The sequence below is a fragment of the Humulus lupulus genome, chromosome 1 (assembly GCF_963169125.1).
Source record: "Humulus lupulus chromosome 1, drHumLupu1.1, whole genome shotgun sequence".
NCBI classification, from domain to species: Eukaryota; Viridiplantae; Streptophyta; class Magnoliopsida; order Rosales; family Cannabaceae; genus Humulus; species Humulus lupulus.
This window is the reverse complement of record NC_084793.1, coordinates 260,411,379-260,427,584: the sequence shown is the minus strand read 5'-3', so window position 1 is coordinate 260,427,584 and position 16,206 is coordinate 260,411,379. Positions and strand designations below refer to the sequence as shown.

At 34.6% G+C, this 16,206-nt stretch overlaps 1 protein-coding gene across 1 annotated transcript; it reads left to right on the top strand.

Annotated features, from left to right (window-relative positions):
• Positions 1–14,719: 14,719 nt before the first annotated feature.
• LOC133832275 (protein MIZU-KUSSEI 1-like) lies at positions 14,720–16,206 on the top strand. Its single transcript, XM_062262645.1, has one exon. The coding sequence runs from the start codon at positions 15,144–15,146 to the stop codon at positions 15,963–15,965; it is 822 nt and encodes a 273-aa protein (XP_062118629.1). The 5' UTR covers positions 14,720–15,143; the 3' UTR covers positions 15,966–16,206.

The window sequence follows — 16,206 nt, the reverse complement described above, 5'->3', positions numbered from 1 at the left end:
CATCAGCGACCAGCAGGATTGCTTCAGCCTTTGGGTATTCCCGAGTGGAAATGGGAGGATATTACGATGGACTTTTTGGGAGGTTTACCCAAGACAGTGGGGCATCATGACTCGGTGTGGGTGATAGTAGACAGATACACCAAGTCATCTCATTTTCTTCCAGTGAAGACGAAATATACGATGGATCAGTATGCAAAGTTGTATGTGAGGGAGATTGTACGTCTATTATGTCAGACCGGGATCCTATCTTTACATCCAAATTTTGGGGTTGTTTGCAGAAGGCTATGGGGACTCAGTTGAAGTTCAGCACGGCCTTTCATCCTTAGACTGGTGGACATTCTGAGAGGATGATTCAGGTGTTGGAGGATATACTTAGGGCATTCGTAATTTACTTTGAGGGATCTTGGAGTAAGTATCTCCCATTGATTGAATTTTCGTACAACAACAATTATCAATCGACAATAGGAGTGACCCCATATGAGATGTTATATGGGAGGAGATGTAGATCACCCATTCATTGGGATGAGATGGGTGAGAGGAAGTATTTAGGGCCGGACATGGTTCAGAAGACCAATGAAGCTATTGAGAAGATCCGAGCTAGAATGCTTGCTTCTCAGAGCGGACAGAAAAGCTACGCTGATCCTAAGCGTAGGGAAGAAGGGCAAGCTGAGCCCTAGATTCATCAGACCTTTTGAGATCCTGGAAAGGATTGGATAGGTGACTTACAGGTTAGCTTTGCCACCGTCGTTGTCGGGAGTTCATGACGTATTCCATGTTTCTATGCTCTGAAAGTACGTCTCAGATACGACACGTGTGTTGAAGTATAAAGACTTGGAATTGCAGACAAATTTGTCTTATGAGGAGCAACTGGTTAACATTTTGGATCGGAAGGATAAAGTTCTACGGAATAAGACAATTCCTCTAGTTAAAGAGTTATGGAGGAATAGTAGGGTCGATGAGGCGACCTGGGAGCTTGAGTCAGCGATGCAGGATTAATATCCCGAGTTATTCAGGTAAAATTTCGAGGACGAAATTCTCAGTAGGAGGGGATAGTTGTAATGACCCAAAATCACTAATAAGGCTTAAGGGCCTTGATTAGTGTGCCAGGAGAGCATAAATGGTTTATATGTGATTTAAATTATTTAATGCATGATTATATGATAAGCATGCTTATATGATTATATGGATATATGAGATGCATGATTATGAGTATTAGTATACATGTAGGCCCTGCGTAGATTATAAGGGAATATTCGTAATTTTGGCCCGTTGAGGGCATAAATGTGATTATTTGTGATAAATTGCTAAGACAACATTATTATGTGGATGTATTTGCAGCATAAGGCTCGAGGCGATCCTAGTGAGCGGTTTAGCGTTATAGTCACGGTGGGGATTTATACCCGGCTCAGGGGAGCCTGGGGGTATTTCTAGGAATTTTGGAAATATATGGGAGATTATTAGGTGTTGGGGAAAATAATTGGTGATTAATTAGATGATGGGATTTGCGTGGTAAATATTAGGGACACTTGAGGAATTAGCGGGAATTGGGAGCAAATGACCAAAATGCCCTTAGAGTGATTAAAGACTTGGTTATATTTGGGAGGGAAAAAGGGTCTTTTGATGTTTAAAAGGGGGATAAGTGTTATTCTGCTCTTTTAGACTTAGTGGAAGTAGTAGAAAGGGTTAGAAACTAAAGGAAAGGAAAGAAGGAAAAATAGAACACTTCATCCCTCTCACACACGAATTCTTCTTCTCTCACCCTTTCTCCTGGATTTTGAAGCTGTAAACTCAGAGGAAGTTTAGGCTAGAGCTTGGGACTTTGATTCTTGGTGAAGCTAGGAGGTTTAGCTGGAATGAGCTACCAATTATGGTAAGGTTTAAAGTTTTGTCTTAATTTTCTGGGTTTGTGGAGATTGATATCTAAATTCAAATTTTGGATGGAAATTTAAGGACCTCGCTTAGGGATTTAAGGAATTAAGGTCTGGAAGGGCATTGAAAGCAACCTAGGATCAAATTCACTCAGCTAAGGTAACAAATTCTAACTTTGAAGTTCTGGGTTTTTGGTTTTCTGATGATGTTCTTGAGCTTTTGAGCTCAAGTTTGGTTTATGTATTTGATGATGCTTTTAGCTAGGTTTTTGATGTTGATGGGTTGATTTGGTTGAGTTATAGTGAGTTGTAAGGTCAATTTTAGGGTTGGATAAGGTATGGAGTGGTTTGGTGGAGCTTTGGCTCAGGGAAGTTTGAAGGAAAAACCCATAAAGTAAGCATGTGTTGGTTGTAGCGATGTAACGCTAGAATTGGAGCATTGCAGCGCTATGCTTTGTCTTTTTTAGTAATTTTGTCTTTGTTTATAGCGATGTAGCGCCCACCTAGTGGCGTTGTAGCGCTACCCTGCCTCCAGAAGTTGGTTTTTAGGTTTTCTTTTAGGGTTTTTGCTTGGGGGCTCGGGGGTCGATTCCACCACCCCGTTTGGTGGAATTGGGCTTCCCGAGAGCTTAGGATTGGTTCCGAAGTTGGGTTACAAAATTGAACGTTAATGAGGGTTATACTTTACAATTGTGACTGGGTGTACGCTAGGGCTCAACGGGATCATGCTCGAGTGTCGTTTTCATCAACCAAAGCAATCGGAATCAAAGATAAGGAAACTGCACCCGGTTATGTGATTATGTTGGGACTAAGAGTTCCCTATACTTGTATATGATGTCATACGATGGTATTATGCCATGGGGACATGAGATAAATGGCCTAAGAGTATCGGAATTAATATTTGCGCACAGGACGCGACTCGGCCACTAGTAGCTGAGGTTAAGTATATAATCACTGAGCTCGACCTAAGCGAGCCGGAGTCAGTGGGATAATCAGAGGGTACGGCCTAAGGGCGTTGACCCTGGATATTGTGTGATATGTTTATTGTTATTAATATGATAATTATGGCATGTTCATTATCTGAATGATTGAATGTTGGTTTGCGGATTAATATTATTGATTATGTGTATAATGTGACCCCCTGAGTATATGATTGATGATTTGTGAAATATCTGACTGTTGATTATCGTTTATGCTATGTATTATGATTTTCTTGCTGGGCCTTAGCTCACGGGTGCTACATGGTGCAGGTAAAGGCAAGGGCAAAGTGGACCAATCCTAAGTTGGAGAGCTCTGGGGCAGAATGTACATAGTCAGCTGATCGGTCGCCATGGCTGAGGAATGGTACAGGGATAGGAGAACTTAAAGTGCCTATTTTTCCATTAGAGTGGCTTGTGGTTGTACATAAACTTTGAAATTTTGTAAACTGTCCTTTAAAACCTATTTTGGGATCCCATGTATTAAACGTTTATTTTAATGGGAAATTTCCTGTTTATGACAAAAATCTTTTAACCCTAACCTAATTACGAATTTAGGGTCACGTTTTCAACTATACTACTTGATTAGCAAGTTTTGTACTTTTATAATCACACAGTGTAACAGCCTTGGTTATCCAGGGTGTTACACAAAACTTATGGCTTTGAACAAAATATTGATGAGCCTTGTGTTTACCAAGTGAAGGCAAATCAAATAGTGGTATTCCTGGTTCTTTATGTAGATGATATCTTACTCATTGGAAACAATGTTAAGAAATTATCAGATGTGAATAATTGGCTGAGCACTCAATTCCAAATGAAGGATTTGGGTGAAGCAAGTTATGTTCTAGGTATCCAGATCATCAGGGATAGAAAGAACACACTCTTAGCTCTATCTCAAGCAGCTTACATAGATAAAGTGCTTGAATGTTTCTTGATGAAAAATTCCAAGAAAGGACGTTTACCGTCCCACCATGGAATTCATCTTTCAAAGAAGCAGTCTCCCCAGACTCCTGAAGAGGAAGATGCAATGAGAAAAGTTCCTTACGCATCTGTAGTTGGAAGTCTGATGTATGCCATATTGTGTACTAGAATAGATATCTACTATGCAGTGGGAGTAGTGAGCAGGTATCAGCCAAACCCAGGACCGGAACATTGGATAGCAGTTTAAGCATATCTTGAAGTATTTAAGGCGAACTAGGGATTATATGTTAGTCTACAAGGGTGGCATTCTGAACCATGTAGGCTACATCGATTCAAATTTTCAGACTGATGTCGATGACAGGAAGTCTACTTCTGGAATGGTGTTTACTCTTGGGGGTGGAGCTGTGATATGGAGAAGCGCAAAGCAGTCTGCATTCCCAAATTTCACCATGGAGGCTAAATACATAGCTGCATCAAGCTGCTAAGGAAATAGTCTGGCTAAAGAAGTTCTATTTGGATCTTGGTGTTATTCTTGAAATGGATAAACTGCTTGTGCTGTTTTGTGACAATACAGGAGCGATAGCCAACTCGAAAGAACCTCGATGTCATAGGAGGAGTAAGCATATAGAAAGAAAGTATCACATTATTCGAGAATATGTGGCTAGGGGATATGTGAAGGTTATGAAGATTGCCTCTGAAGACAATCTTGCAGATCCGTTTACAAAGACACTATCAGAAGCTACATTTGATAAGCATATCAAGGAAATGGGATTAGGAGAATTAAGGCATTAGTTTCAATTAGTGCAAGTGGGAGTTTGTTGGGGTTTTATGCCCTAATTAAAACCCAATTTCTTTGTAATCTCATTTATTATCAATAAAAGAATAGAAATCATTTTTTGACTTGGTCAATCACTTTGTTCACATGTTTTATTTTCATCATTATTTGTTTAATATAAACTTCTATTAAATCCCGGGCATATAGCTAATCGCATTTATAGTGACGTAATCACAATGGAATATAAATATGATTATATGTTCAAATTTAAGTTAGCCCTAAGATTAGTCAGTGCACATGATTTACACTGACTTGCCAATCTACTATATGATCTACTTACACATTGCAGTGTTATGGTCTTTCCAGAACATTAGCAAAGTAGATAAGATCGGATGTATTTGTTACATCGGACTAGACCGATATTGACAGTAGATAGGATAAGTAAGCATACTGTTATTATCTATTCTAGTCATATCATATAGTTGACCATAGGTCAATTCAATCTCAATTCTGAGTGGTTAGTATTCTAAATGATTCTATTATTTCAGTTCTTTGACTTGTTCGTTACTAGCTTACCCTACGAACTAGCCCATACTTACATCTTGGGAACTCGGTAGTATAATTGAGTGGGAGTGTTAATCATAGATATGTACGTCTATAGCTTCTAATGAAGAAGTGAAATGATGGTTTCTTTTTAGTTTGGTTCAAGGTGATAAATGATAGAGATCTCATTTCAGTAATTAATATTAGTTTATTGAAATATCATTTACAAGGAACTAAGTGTTTTAAGGATAAAATACAATGACGGGTAAAACAGTATTTTAGTCCCATCTCATTGTAGACCGTCTATAGAGGATTGCGTGACAATTATGGTTGTAACAATGGATAATTAATAACATATCCATATTGCTTATAGAGTGTTCTATGAATTCAAGAGTGCAATTCCGAGTCTTTAGTGGAGTCACAAGGAATTAATAAGTTAGTAAATTTATTTGTTAGATTTATGATAACTTATTGGAGCTTGATTTCATAGGCCTGTGTTCCCCATTGTACCTTGGATAAAATCATCTATATAGTCTCAATTAATTGATTTAATTATCAATTAGAATTATCAAAGTTGACCAGGTCAATTTTGGATAGTTTCACAGAGTTATACAATTCAGAGAAGAAAAGAGAAATTAGGACTGATTTATTAATTAAGATAAATTGGTATCTAAATTAATAAATAGGTTTAAATCAAGGTTCAAATTATAAATAATTAATTTGATAAAGGATATGAATAATTATTTAATTCATTAATCAATAAAAAATAATATAGGCCTTGATTTTAAGTCCAACGGGCTTATAATCAAATGGGAAATTTCATTGGCCTAAAGCCCATGATAATTTCGACCTAGGGCTGATATTATCTACTATTTTATTGATTTTTTAATTAAATTAAATGTCCTAATTGAGTCTATAAAAGGAGTGCTTAGTGAGAGTTGAAAACATAAGTTGAATAAGAAGATTTATTAGGTTTTAGATTCTCTCTACTGCATAAGTCATTTTCTAAGCCTCACTACTCTTTTTTTCTTATTCTCTCTGTATCTATCTCATGTGTTGAAAATTGTCCACCCTATTCTAGGTTATTTTGAGGATACTTTGGAAGATTGTGAATAAAATTGAAGAATGGTTCAGTTTCTTGGTAATACCCTGTGACAGAAAGGATACAAGGGTTAGAGAAACTGAAGGAATGACTCATTCATTTCACTGTGTATAATGTAAGTATTATTATCATTATTTCTCTTTGAATTCAATTTTAGAAACATGTTCTAGGCTGTCTCATATTAAATTGTTTAATATTAGATCTACATGAAAATAAATGAAGACCCTAATAACAGAGTTGTGGTATGGTGTAGTATTAAATAAACCAGTATCGCAGATTCTACCATGGAAGTCGAGTACATAGCGGCTTGTGAAGCTGCTAAGGAGGCTCTTTGGCTAAAGAAGTTCTATTCTGATCTGGAAATTGTTCAAAATATCGATAAGTCATTTTTCCTATACTGTGACTTACAGTGGGGCAGTAGCTAACTCGAAGGAACCAATGAGTCACAAGAGGGGAAAGCATATTGAGAGAAAACATCACTTCTTCAGGGATATTGTTCACAAAAGGAAATGTAGCGGTTATGAAGATAGCTTTGAAACATAACCTTACTGATCCTTTTACTAAGACTTTATCCACCAAGTTTTTTAAAGATCATGTTAGCAATATGAGTTTGAGGGAGATGCCTCATTTTCCTTAGGGCAAGTGGGAGATTGTAGGGAATAGTGTCCTTTAAAGCATATGTTTTGAACAATGTTTTATGAAATAAATAATTTAAATGAATTTTTGCATATATTGTTTGTTTATTATTATTATTAGAATAATTTTATATGAATATCATAAAATTTCCAAATTCATTATTGTGACTACAATCTTGTATTGGTACAAGATGATCAAGATTGTAAGGAACGAATTTAAATAGCTCGCTGTAAAACAAAGTTATATGGAATCTTTGGATTAAATATTGTAAGTACGGTTCACTAGTATTATGAATACTTCTAATCTAGATCTAGATTACTAATGTAGTAGGACATCTTAGTGGAAGTACTTTGTATAAAATGGTCATACATGACAAGATACGATATGTTATTAATACTTAGTAATTGTCGGGAATAGTGCCCTTAAAACAATTGTAGCTGACAAATATTTTAAATAAAATAAATAATTGAATTGAATTATTATATATATAGACGATGTTCGATATTATGTTGATAATATTAAGTATATATGAGAAAATTCTAAAGTTTATCTATGTTGTCTTAATCTCATATTGGTATGAGAGAATCGAAATTAAGATAATAAACTTGAAACAGTTCGCAGTAAAATAAAGTTATGGAATCTTTAGATTAATTACTGGTAGTACAATTCGCTAGTATTATAAATACAAGTGACTTAGATCTGAACCACTAGTGTAATAGGACACTTTAGTGAAGGTACTTTATATATAGTGATATATAGAACTGGACTAGATGTGATTTGTTAGTACTTGTTTAAACACCGTTTCGTAGTATTAATCAAACACATTAAACAATGATCATATACACGATGATCCTAATCCTGAGGTTACTATGAACTCCTATATATGTCATCTGATCATTTGATTCATGTGTTAAGGTTTGTCAGAATGATCAAGCTAAGAACAATTGTTTTGGGGACTCAATGATATATATGGCTTGGGACATAGTTTAATAGATATGGAATCTATACCTTCTTATAGATTGAATAATAGTTCCCTATTGGGTTTACTTTTGGAACTGAAAAGGTTATGAGCGCTCACGTCGCAAATTTTTTATGACACAACATTCACTAGTAAAGTCAATGGTACACTCGGAACAAGATATAGTTAAAAGGGTAAAACGGTAATTTTATTCCTTTTTAATTATGAACCATTAATAGAGAATTAACATTGTATGTAATGATATATTAATGGACACTTTATTCTTTAATAAAGTACTCTGTAAATATATGTCTATAATTATCAAGAGTTCAATCTCATATTTATAGTGGAGTAATCATGAGATTAATAAATATGATTATTAAATCAAAGAGCTTTGATTAATAATCTAACATTTATTGGAGCTTGATATTATAGGTCTATAGGTCCTCAGGGTGGCTCTATCAACACTATATCAAGGTAAGAGTTGATAAAAGGGTAAAATTGTAATTTGGAAATTTTAGAATAATTTTATTCTTCGAGTCAAATATACAATTATATGATAATTGAGGTTGAATAATTAATTTAGAATTAATTATTAAATTTTGAAAATATGTTTATTAATTTAAATATAAATTTTGAAATATATATTTTATTTGAGTGGGAGAAAATAAAATTGGTTAGTCAAAATAGTTTTTGATTTATTGAATTTTAAAAGATGATGATAATGATGATCATCAATTTGAATTTTGAATTTAAAATTTAATTTTTGAAATATGGTTGTGATCTTTTCCTTAAAAAGATAATACCATATTTTGTGGAATGATTGATTTTAATTAAATAAATAAATAAAACAAAAATGCAATGTCTCTGAAAAGGGAATACTGCTACACGCATGGCATAGTCCCATTGTGCCATGCGTGTAAGACAGTACAGATAAAGTATCAGTATTGTTTTTATTTTATTTATTTAATTAATTAATAATTTGAAAAGTAGATTTTTTTAAATTTGGTAAGTTAGATATTACATAAATCAATTTCTATCATCATTATGATATTATTATATTACTATTAGTATTATGAATAATAAGGTAATACATAATCTCTAATATATATATATATATATATATTATGTGATAAGAAGAGAAAACAAGAGAGATTAAGAATTCAGAAAAAGTTTCAGAATTTGTTAGACAATAAATTATCATCTTCTTCCTTTAGTCTAACATTTCTCAAGCCATAATCCAAGTTCTCATGTGTTAAGATTAAACTTGTCATTTCTAAATTACAAATCCTTGTTATCTATGTGCCCACACACATCTTGAGGTGTAGAGAACACTCCGGAAGATCGTGGTTTGAGTACTCAAAGTGTTGGATAGGAAGATCGTTATATATACGAAAAGACTCAAGGACACTTGATAGGCTTAAAGAGGTAAATATTTATGTTCTTGAATATTTGTATATATGTGCAAATGATATATATAAGTATGTGTATAATTGTATATATATGTTGCATGATTAATGATATTGCATATTAATAGTTTTTGTCTAGATGTTTTCGTGAACATATAAATTGTTTATATGAGTGATGGAAAAAAATTGTGTTTATAAACTGGGCCCACCACGCCATTTCACTGTGCACTGTGATTGTTTTTCCAAGTAATATCATTTACTTTATAAGTATCAATTTAACATATCAATAAGATGATCATATACAAATTAATCTTAATCCTGAAGTTATTATGAACTCCTTTTTATGTCATAAGAGTTCTTTTATTCACTCGTTATGGTTTGTCAGAATGATCAAACTTAAAACTTTTATTTTGGGAACTCATTGATGTAAATGGCTGGGGACATAATATACATATATGGAATCTATACCTTTCCGAAAGGAATTGAATAATGGTTCTCTTGAGGGTTGGCTTTTGGAACTGACACTACTAGAAATATAGGCTTTTACTTCATTTTTTACACAAACAATAATTAAAAACCGAAGTAAAAGCTTCTAAATAGGTTTTTACTTCGATTATGGGAATTGTGCTTGAAAAAAATAGGCTACTACTTCGCTTTTATAAAAAAACGAAGTAAAAAGATGTAACGCCCCACGTCACTATGGCTGCTTTCTGGAATGACGACTGGCCCTATAAACAAACATGAGTCTTTCTAGCTTGCTTTGTCCTCACTCGCAGGCTTCCTGGGAAAACTTCCCAGGAGGTCACCCATCTTGAGATTACTCCAGGTCAAGCACGCTTAACTTTGGAGTTCTCAAGTGATGGGCTACCGAAAAGAAAATGCATCTTGTTGGCATAGGTAGTACCCATCAATCCATTTAAGCCCTCTTCAACTGTGTAGTCCCATACCTACACAGTCTTAGAATCGTGGACTTTCCACTTCGCTTTTTTATATATAAACCGAAGTAAAAGGGTTTTATAACCCTATTCCCTTTCACTTCGACATCATTTCCCTCTTCTCTCTCTAAAGAAAAAACCCAGAAGCAAAAAACGTTGTTTCTAGTCGTACGACTGACGAGGGTTTGGTTTTCTAACCTTTTATTTTTGTTTTCCCACCATTCTTGACTAGTTTTCTTGCTAAAAAACCTAAGTAATGGCTAACAAATGATTTATTTTCATTTTTTAGGAAAAAAGAAAGGCTTTGGAACTGGGTCTATTTGGAGTTCAAAAATGGGATTTCCTACACGATTTTGATTGGATTTTTAGGGTTCAAATATGTTCTTGAGCTTCAAAATAGGTATGGATCGTTCAATCTTTAGTTGTATGATTTTATTTTTAATTTTCTATATTATTATCAGACTTTTTGTTTTTATATATAATATATTTTTTGTTGTAGTTTTTATATTTAATGTGTTGAATGAGTTGCTTGTATTATTTTTTTATATTATTTTGATTTTAATTAGGTAGTGTTGTTGCTAATGTTAGAACTTAGAGAAAATAAATTGCTTAGATTATTAGTGACTTATTTTTGTTTTCTTTATCTAGTTTCACATGTTGTTTGATAATTATGTAACTATTTTTTTTGTTTAATCTTTTTAATAGTCTTGTTGATTTAGTGGTGAGCTTGGTGTTGAGGGATATGGTTGTTTTAAGAAAGAGGTGTTTAATTTGAAGGCATATGACTTGTTATTTCAATCTTTAAATATAGCTTCAATAGGTAGTGTTGTTGCCAATGTTAGAACTTAGAATGTTTGGATTATTAGTGACATTTGATCTTATTTTCTATAACTATCTAGCTTGATATGTTGTTTGATGATTATGTAACTAGTTTGATTAATTATGCAACTAATTTGTATTTGTTTTTGTTTAAGCTTTTTAGTGGGGTTGTTGATTTAGTGGCCAATTTGGTGTTGATTTCAAGTGACTTCAAGAGTAATATTGGAGGTGAGTAATCTTTAAATTTTATTTATTACTATTGCAACATTTACTTATAAAATTAGAGTGAATCATGCATGTTGAATTTAGTAAAGTAGGTTCTGGAAAATTTGCGTGTTGGCGGTCATATAAGGATAGAATTATGTGTGTTGATTTTTGTGTTTTTTTGTATTGAATTTATAGGTAATTATGAAATTGGGATATGCTATAAAAACAATGGAAACTATGCCTTTTTTTTTGGATTTTATGAATTATTTTCCTTTTTAGATTTGCACATCATGTTGGGATATTCTATGTGTTATTTACAAGTTTTGAAATTTTGGGATATGTTAAAAGCAATTGTTATGCTACCGAAAATTTTTTAGACTATGGAAAATTTAATAATTAAACTTCTATTATGTTGGATGTTTTAGAAAAAGAACTAGGAGTAGAAAAAATTGTAAGTGTTTTAAAGTAAAGTAAGTGTTGTTATAAGTTACTACACCTGCAAATACTTCGTATACACCTACAAATACTTCGTATACAGCATTTATTTTACCATTCACTCACTCCTCCCATTTCCCATCTCTCCCTCCCTCATCACTCCCTATTACACCTATTTCTCCCTCCTTTAATGCATCTCCAGAACCATTAATACCACACTATGAGTCTTCGTTTTCCCTCCCTTTACCACAGTCAGCTTCTTCTCCTATTCTTCACCCTGTAATCCCTGCTGAGCAGCCCATTACTATTGACATTTCCACTGTGCAGGTTACTACAGGTTACTAATATGCATCCTATGATGACACAGGCGAAATATGGGATACGCAAGCCGAAAGCTTTTGTTGCAAAGTCTCCTACTGATCTGCATGTGCCTCCCATACTTAATATTTCCCATTGGAAAAATTCTATGGAACAAGAACTAGAGCCCTCACACGCAATGCAACATGAACACTTGTTCCCTGCCCCACAGATGCTAATGTAATTGACTGTAAATGGTTGTTTAAACTTAAATACAACCCAGATGGCATAATTCAAAGGCGCAAGGCGCGACTAATTGCACGAGGCTTCACCCAAACAGCTGCTGTGGATTATTTTGATACATTCTCTCTTGTGGTAAAACCAGGTACCATAAGGGTTATTCTCACATTAGCTTTGTCCAAATGTTGGTCTCTTCGGCAAATCGATATTCACAATGCATTCCCCAATGGGGATCTCATAGAGAATGTTTTCATGACCCAATTTCCTGGGTTTTTTTACTCAACATGACCATCATAAATGTGTAAGCTTTCAAAAGCTCTTTATGGCCTAAAGCAGGCTCCAAGAGCTTAGTTCTCCAAATTAAGTGTTGCCTTACAACAATGGGGATTTGTTTGTCGAAGGTTGATAACTCTTTTTTTGTTCTTCACTACTCAGCCTATGTTGTGTATATATTGATTTATGTCGATTACATGATTCTCATAGGCAGTTCTACCCATGAACTCAATGTCATTAAGCAAAAGCTTCATCAATGGTTTTCCATTAGAGATCTTGGCTCCCTACACTACTTTCTCAGCATTGAGGTTACTCACACATCGGGTCAGCTCCATCTTTGTCAACAAAAGTATGTTCATGACATCCTTTCTATGACTGAAATGCTTGAATCTAAGCTTGCTCCTACACCTGGAACTAGAGGAAAGTTGTTGTCTCAATATGATGGTGATCCTCTTAAAGATCCAACAGAGTATCGTCGACAGACATTGCTTTCGCAGTCAACCGAGCATTATGCCAATTCATGCATGCGCCCACCTCTACTCACTAGCTTGATATCAAAAGGATATTACGATATCTTCGTGGCACTCAGTCTTATGGTATCTCTCTCACAACAGCATCAATGCTACACCTTTCTGCATTCACTGATGCAGATTGGGTGTCTAGCCCCGATGATCGTCGAAGTACATGAGGCTATTGTGTCTTTCTTGGTAATAGAATTTTGTCTTGGTCTTCTGCAAAATAGAAAGTTCTGTTTCGGACTGAATCAGAATACCGAGCTCCGGTGAATGCAACAGTTGAACTAACCTAGTGTAAGCATCTGTTATTGGATCTGAAACTTCACATAGCTAGCCTCCATTCCTATCATTTCGTGTGACAATGCTTCTGCAACTCATCTTGCGTCAAATCCAATTTTTCATGCGCGAACAAAGCACATAGAAATATATGTTCACTTTATTAGAGACATGGTCAACCGCAAGGAAGTTTCAGTTCAATACATTCCCTCAAAGCATCAAGTTGCTGACATTCTCACCAAGCATCTTCTTATTGCTCGATTCTCATCACTGTGTAGCAAATTGACCGTTCTTCCCAAACCGATCCATTTGAAGGGGGCTCATAGATTATATTGTTAGGCTTGTTTTGTTTTATCTATTAGTTCTTATGACTGAGGTAACTACAATCTGTTGTAGCTCATGTGAGCTGATATACTTTAGTTGTAACTAGGGAGTTGGCAGGATCCAATCCAATCCAATTTCAAAATATTTGATATCCAATTACAATTGGATTGCATTGGATTACAATTGGATTACAGTGCCATCCAATAACCGATCCAATCCAATTACATAAAATATATAATTTAAAATATTTATATTGCACTATTATTGGTTGTCTACTTGTTTCCCTGCACGTTACTACACTTGATTAGAGAATTAAATCCTAAAAGAAACACATAACCTAATTGAACTTTAGTTTTTATGTGATTATTTTATGATTCTAAGTTAATAAAAATCAAGTTCCAAATCGAAATCCAATTAGAAAATCGAATCAATTCATTTACTAATTGGATTAGGTTGGATTAAATTTTGAATATTAATTGGATTGGATTAAATTAGGAAAAAAAAATGTTAGATTGCATTGGATGTCCATCCCTAGTTATAACTGTGTGGTTGTAAATCTTTGTATATAAATAAGACAAGTCTTGCTCAGATCAATTGATTTGGATCTGAAGTCTTTTCTCAAACACTTTCTATTGTTTACAAGGGTGTTGAAATCTTTTTATTTTAATTAAATTTTGATCTATATGTAAAAATTATGAATATAAATTATAATTAATTTGAATGTAAGATTTCGTATTTTTCAAAACTTAATATTGATGGTATATGTAATTTAACCAAAATATGCATGGTAGAATTTTTGTTAGTATCACTCATTAATATAAATTTAAATGGATTTTTTTATTCAATAGAAGCTATTGTCCAATAAATAACCGAACTCGCATTTTGTAATAGTAACAGTAATGTAACTATCATATATAACACATAAAATCTGTTTTGGAATGTACGTATATAATAACAGAAAAATGGGATAAATAATTTAGAATCATATGGATATCTCTGTCCTCCAAGTGGTAGGGAAGGTAACCCACTTGGATTCAAACTATGTATAGTTATGTGGGACTATATATCTTGCCTGTCAGGTAGTGTTGCTGGTCTGTCGTGTTGGTGATGATATTCTAAAAATGTTCCACACTCTTTTTCCCTTAAAGTTGTACAAAAATGTGTTATCACCGTTCCAACATCAAGACCAAACTTAATCAAACTTAAAGAGTTTGTACAATTACGAAAATGTATTTCTGTTGTGGGCTGTGTTGGATGAGATCTATATTGTAAATAAATTAGAAATCATTGACATATTCTATGTCCTATACATCATTGATTATAACATAAATTTCGAAAACAAAAAACAAATGGATGTCTCTTTTCAACTCATAATTCATTTTTCCACCCAAAGGACAAAAAGTTAAATAAAAGAAAGAAAAAAAATATATACAGAATCTCACCGTTAACACTATTTGTACCCGTAACGATATTAATTGCCTTATATATTATTCACTATATAAACCATTATATAAACCCAAGAACCATCTCTGTCAACATCGCAACTCCTCATATCATAAGAAAGCCTGGCTCATCTGAAAACAATTATATTCCTTCTCCGACCGGGAAAGGTGTATACCTATTTTGATCAGCCATGGCCTATCCAACAATCGGTGGCGCTGCCAACTTCTCAAGTGGCTGTGTCACGGTGGTGGACTGCCATAAACAAGTCCGCTCCTGGCAGCTTCTTCGCTCTCTCATGGAGCTTATCATCCCATGCTGCAACATCAATAACGATAACGACGACGATGATGACCTTGATCACCATTATAATCATCAAAACCAAACAGCCAAACACCACCAATCCCATCACTTCAACTATTCCCAGCCCAGGTTTTCCTGTTCATCTACTTCCTCTTCTTCGTCTTCTTCTAGTTGCAACGTCGTCTCTGGCACCATATTCGGATACCGACGAGGAAAAGTTAACCTCTGCATCCAAACAACCTCCAAATCCAATGATGTTCCTGTTCTTCTTCTCGAACTCGCCGTTTCGACGAAGACTCTAGCTCGGGAAATGAGAGGAGGGTATCTCCGAATCGCCCTTGAGAGTCAAACTAGTACTTCCGCCTATGGCCCGGGGTATAAAAGTAATTATCACACTGCTCTTTTGTCGACTCCAGTTTGGACTATGTATTGTAACGGCCGAAAAGCTGGTTACGCGATTAAGCGGCGGCCAGGGAAAAGTGACTTGGAGGCGCTGAAGCTCATGGGGTCGGTGGTGGCCGGTGCCGGCGTTATTAGCAGGAAAGAACTGAACAAGTCCCGAAACGACGTCGTTGAGGACGATGAGCTTATGTACCTGAGGGCCAACTTTGAGAGGGTTTGTGGGTCAGAGAATTCTGAGTCATTCCATTTGATTGACCCTGACGAGTGTATCGGTCAAGAACTCAGTGTTTTCTTCTATCGTTCACGGTGAATTTTTTTTCTTTCTCTTTTTCTTTTTCTGTTTTGTAAAAAGGAAAAAAGATTTTCCTTTCTTAATGGAATATTAAATATCTCTTTTACTTGTAAATTATTATTACCCTAAGTTCTCTTTTCTTCTTTTTTGAGCTGTGCTAGCTTTTTGTTGCAGCAAGCTTTATGATCTAGATTTGGGGAATTAATAGTTATTTACAAGTTTTGTAACCTTGAGATTAATTCATGTTTATTAACTAGTA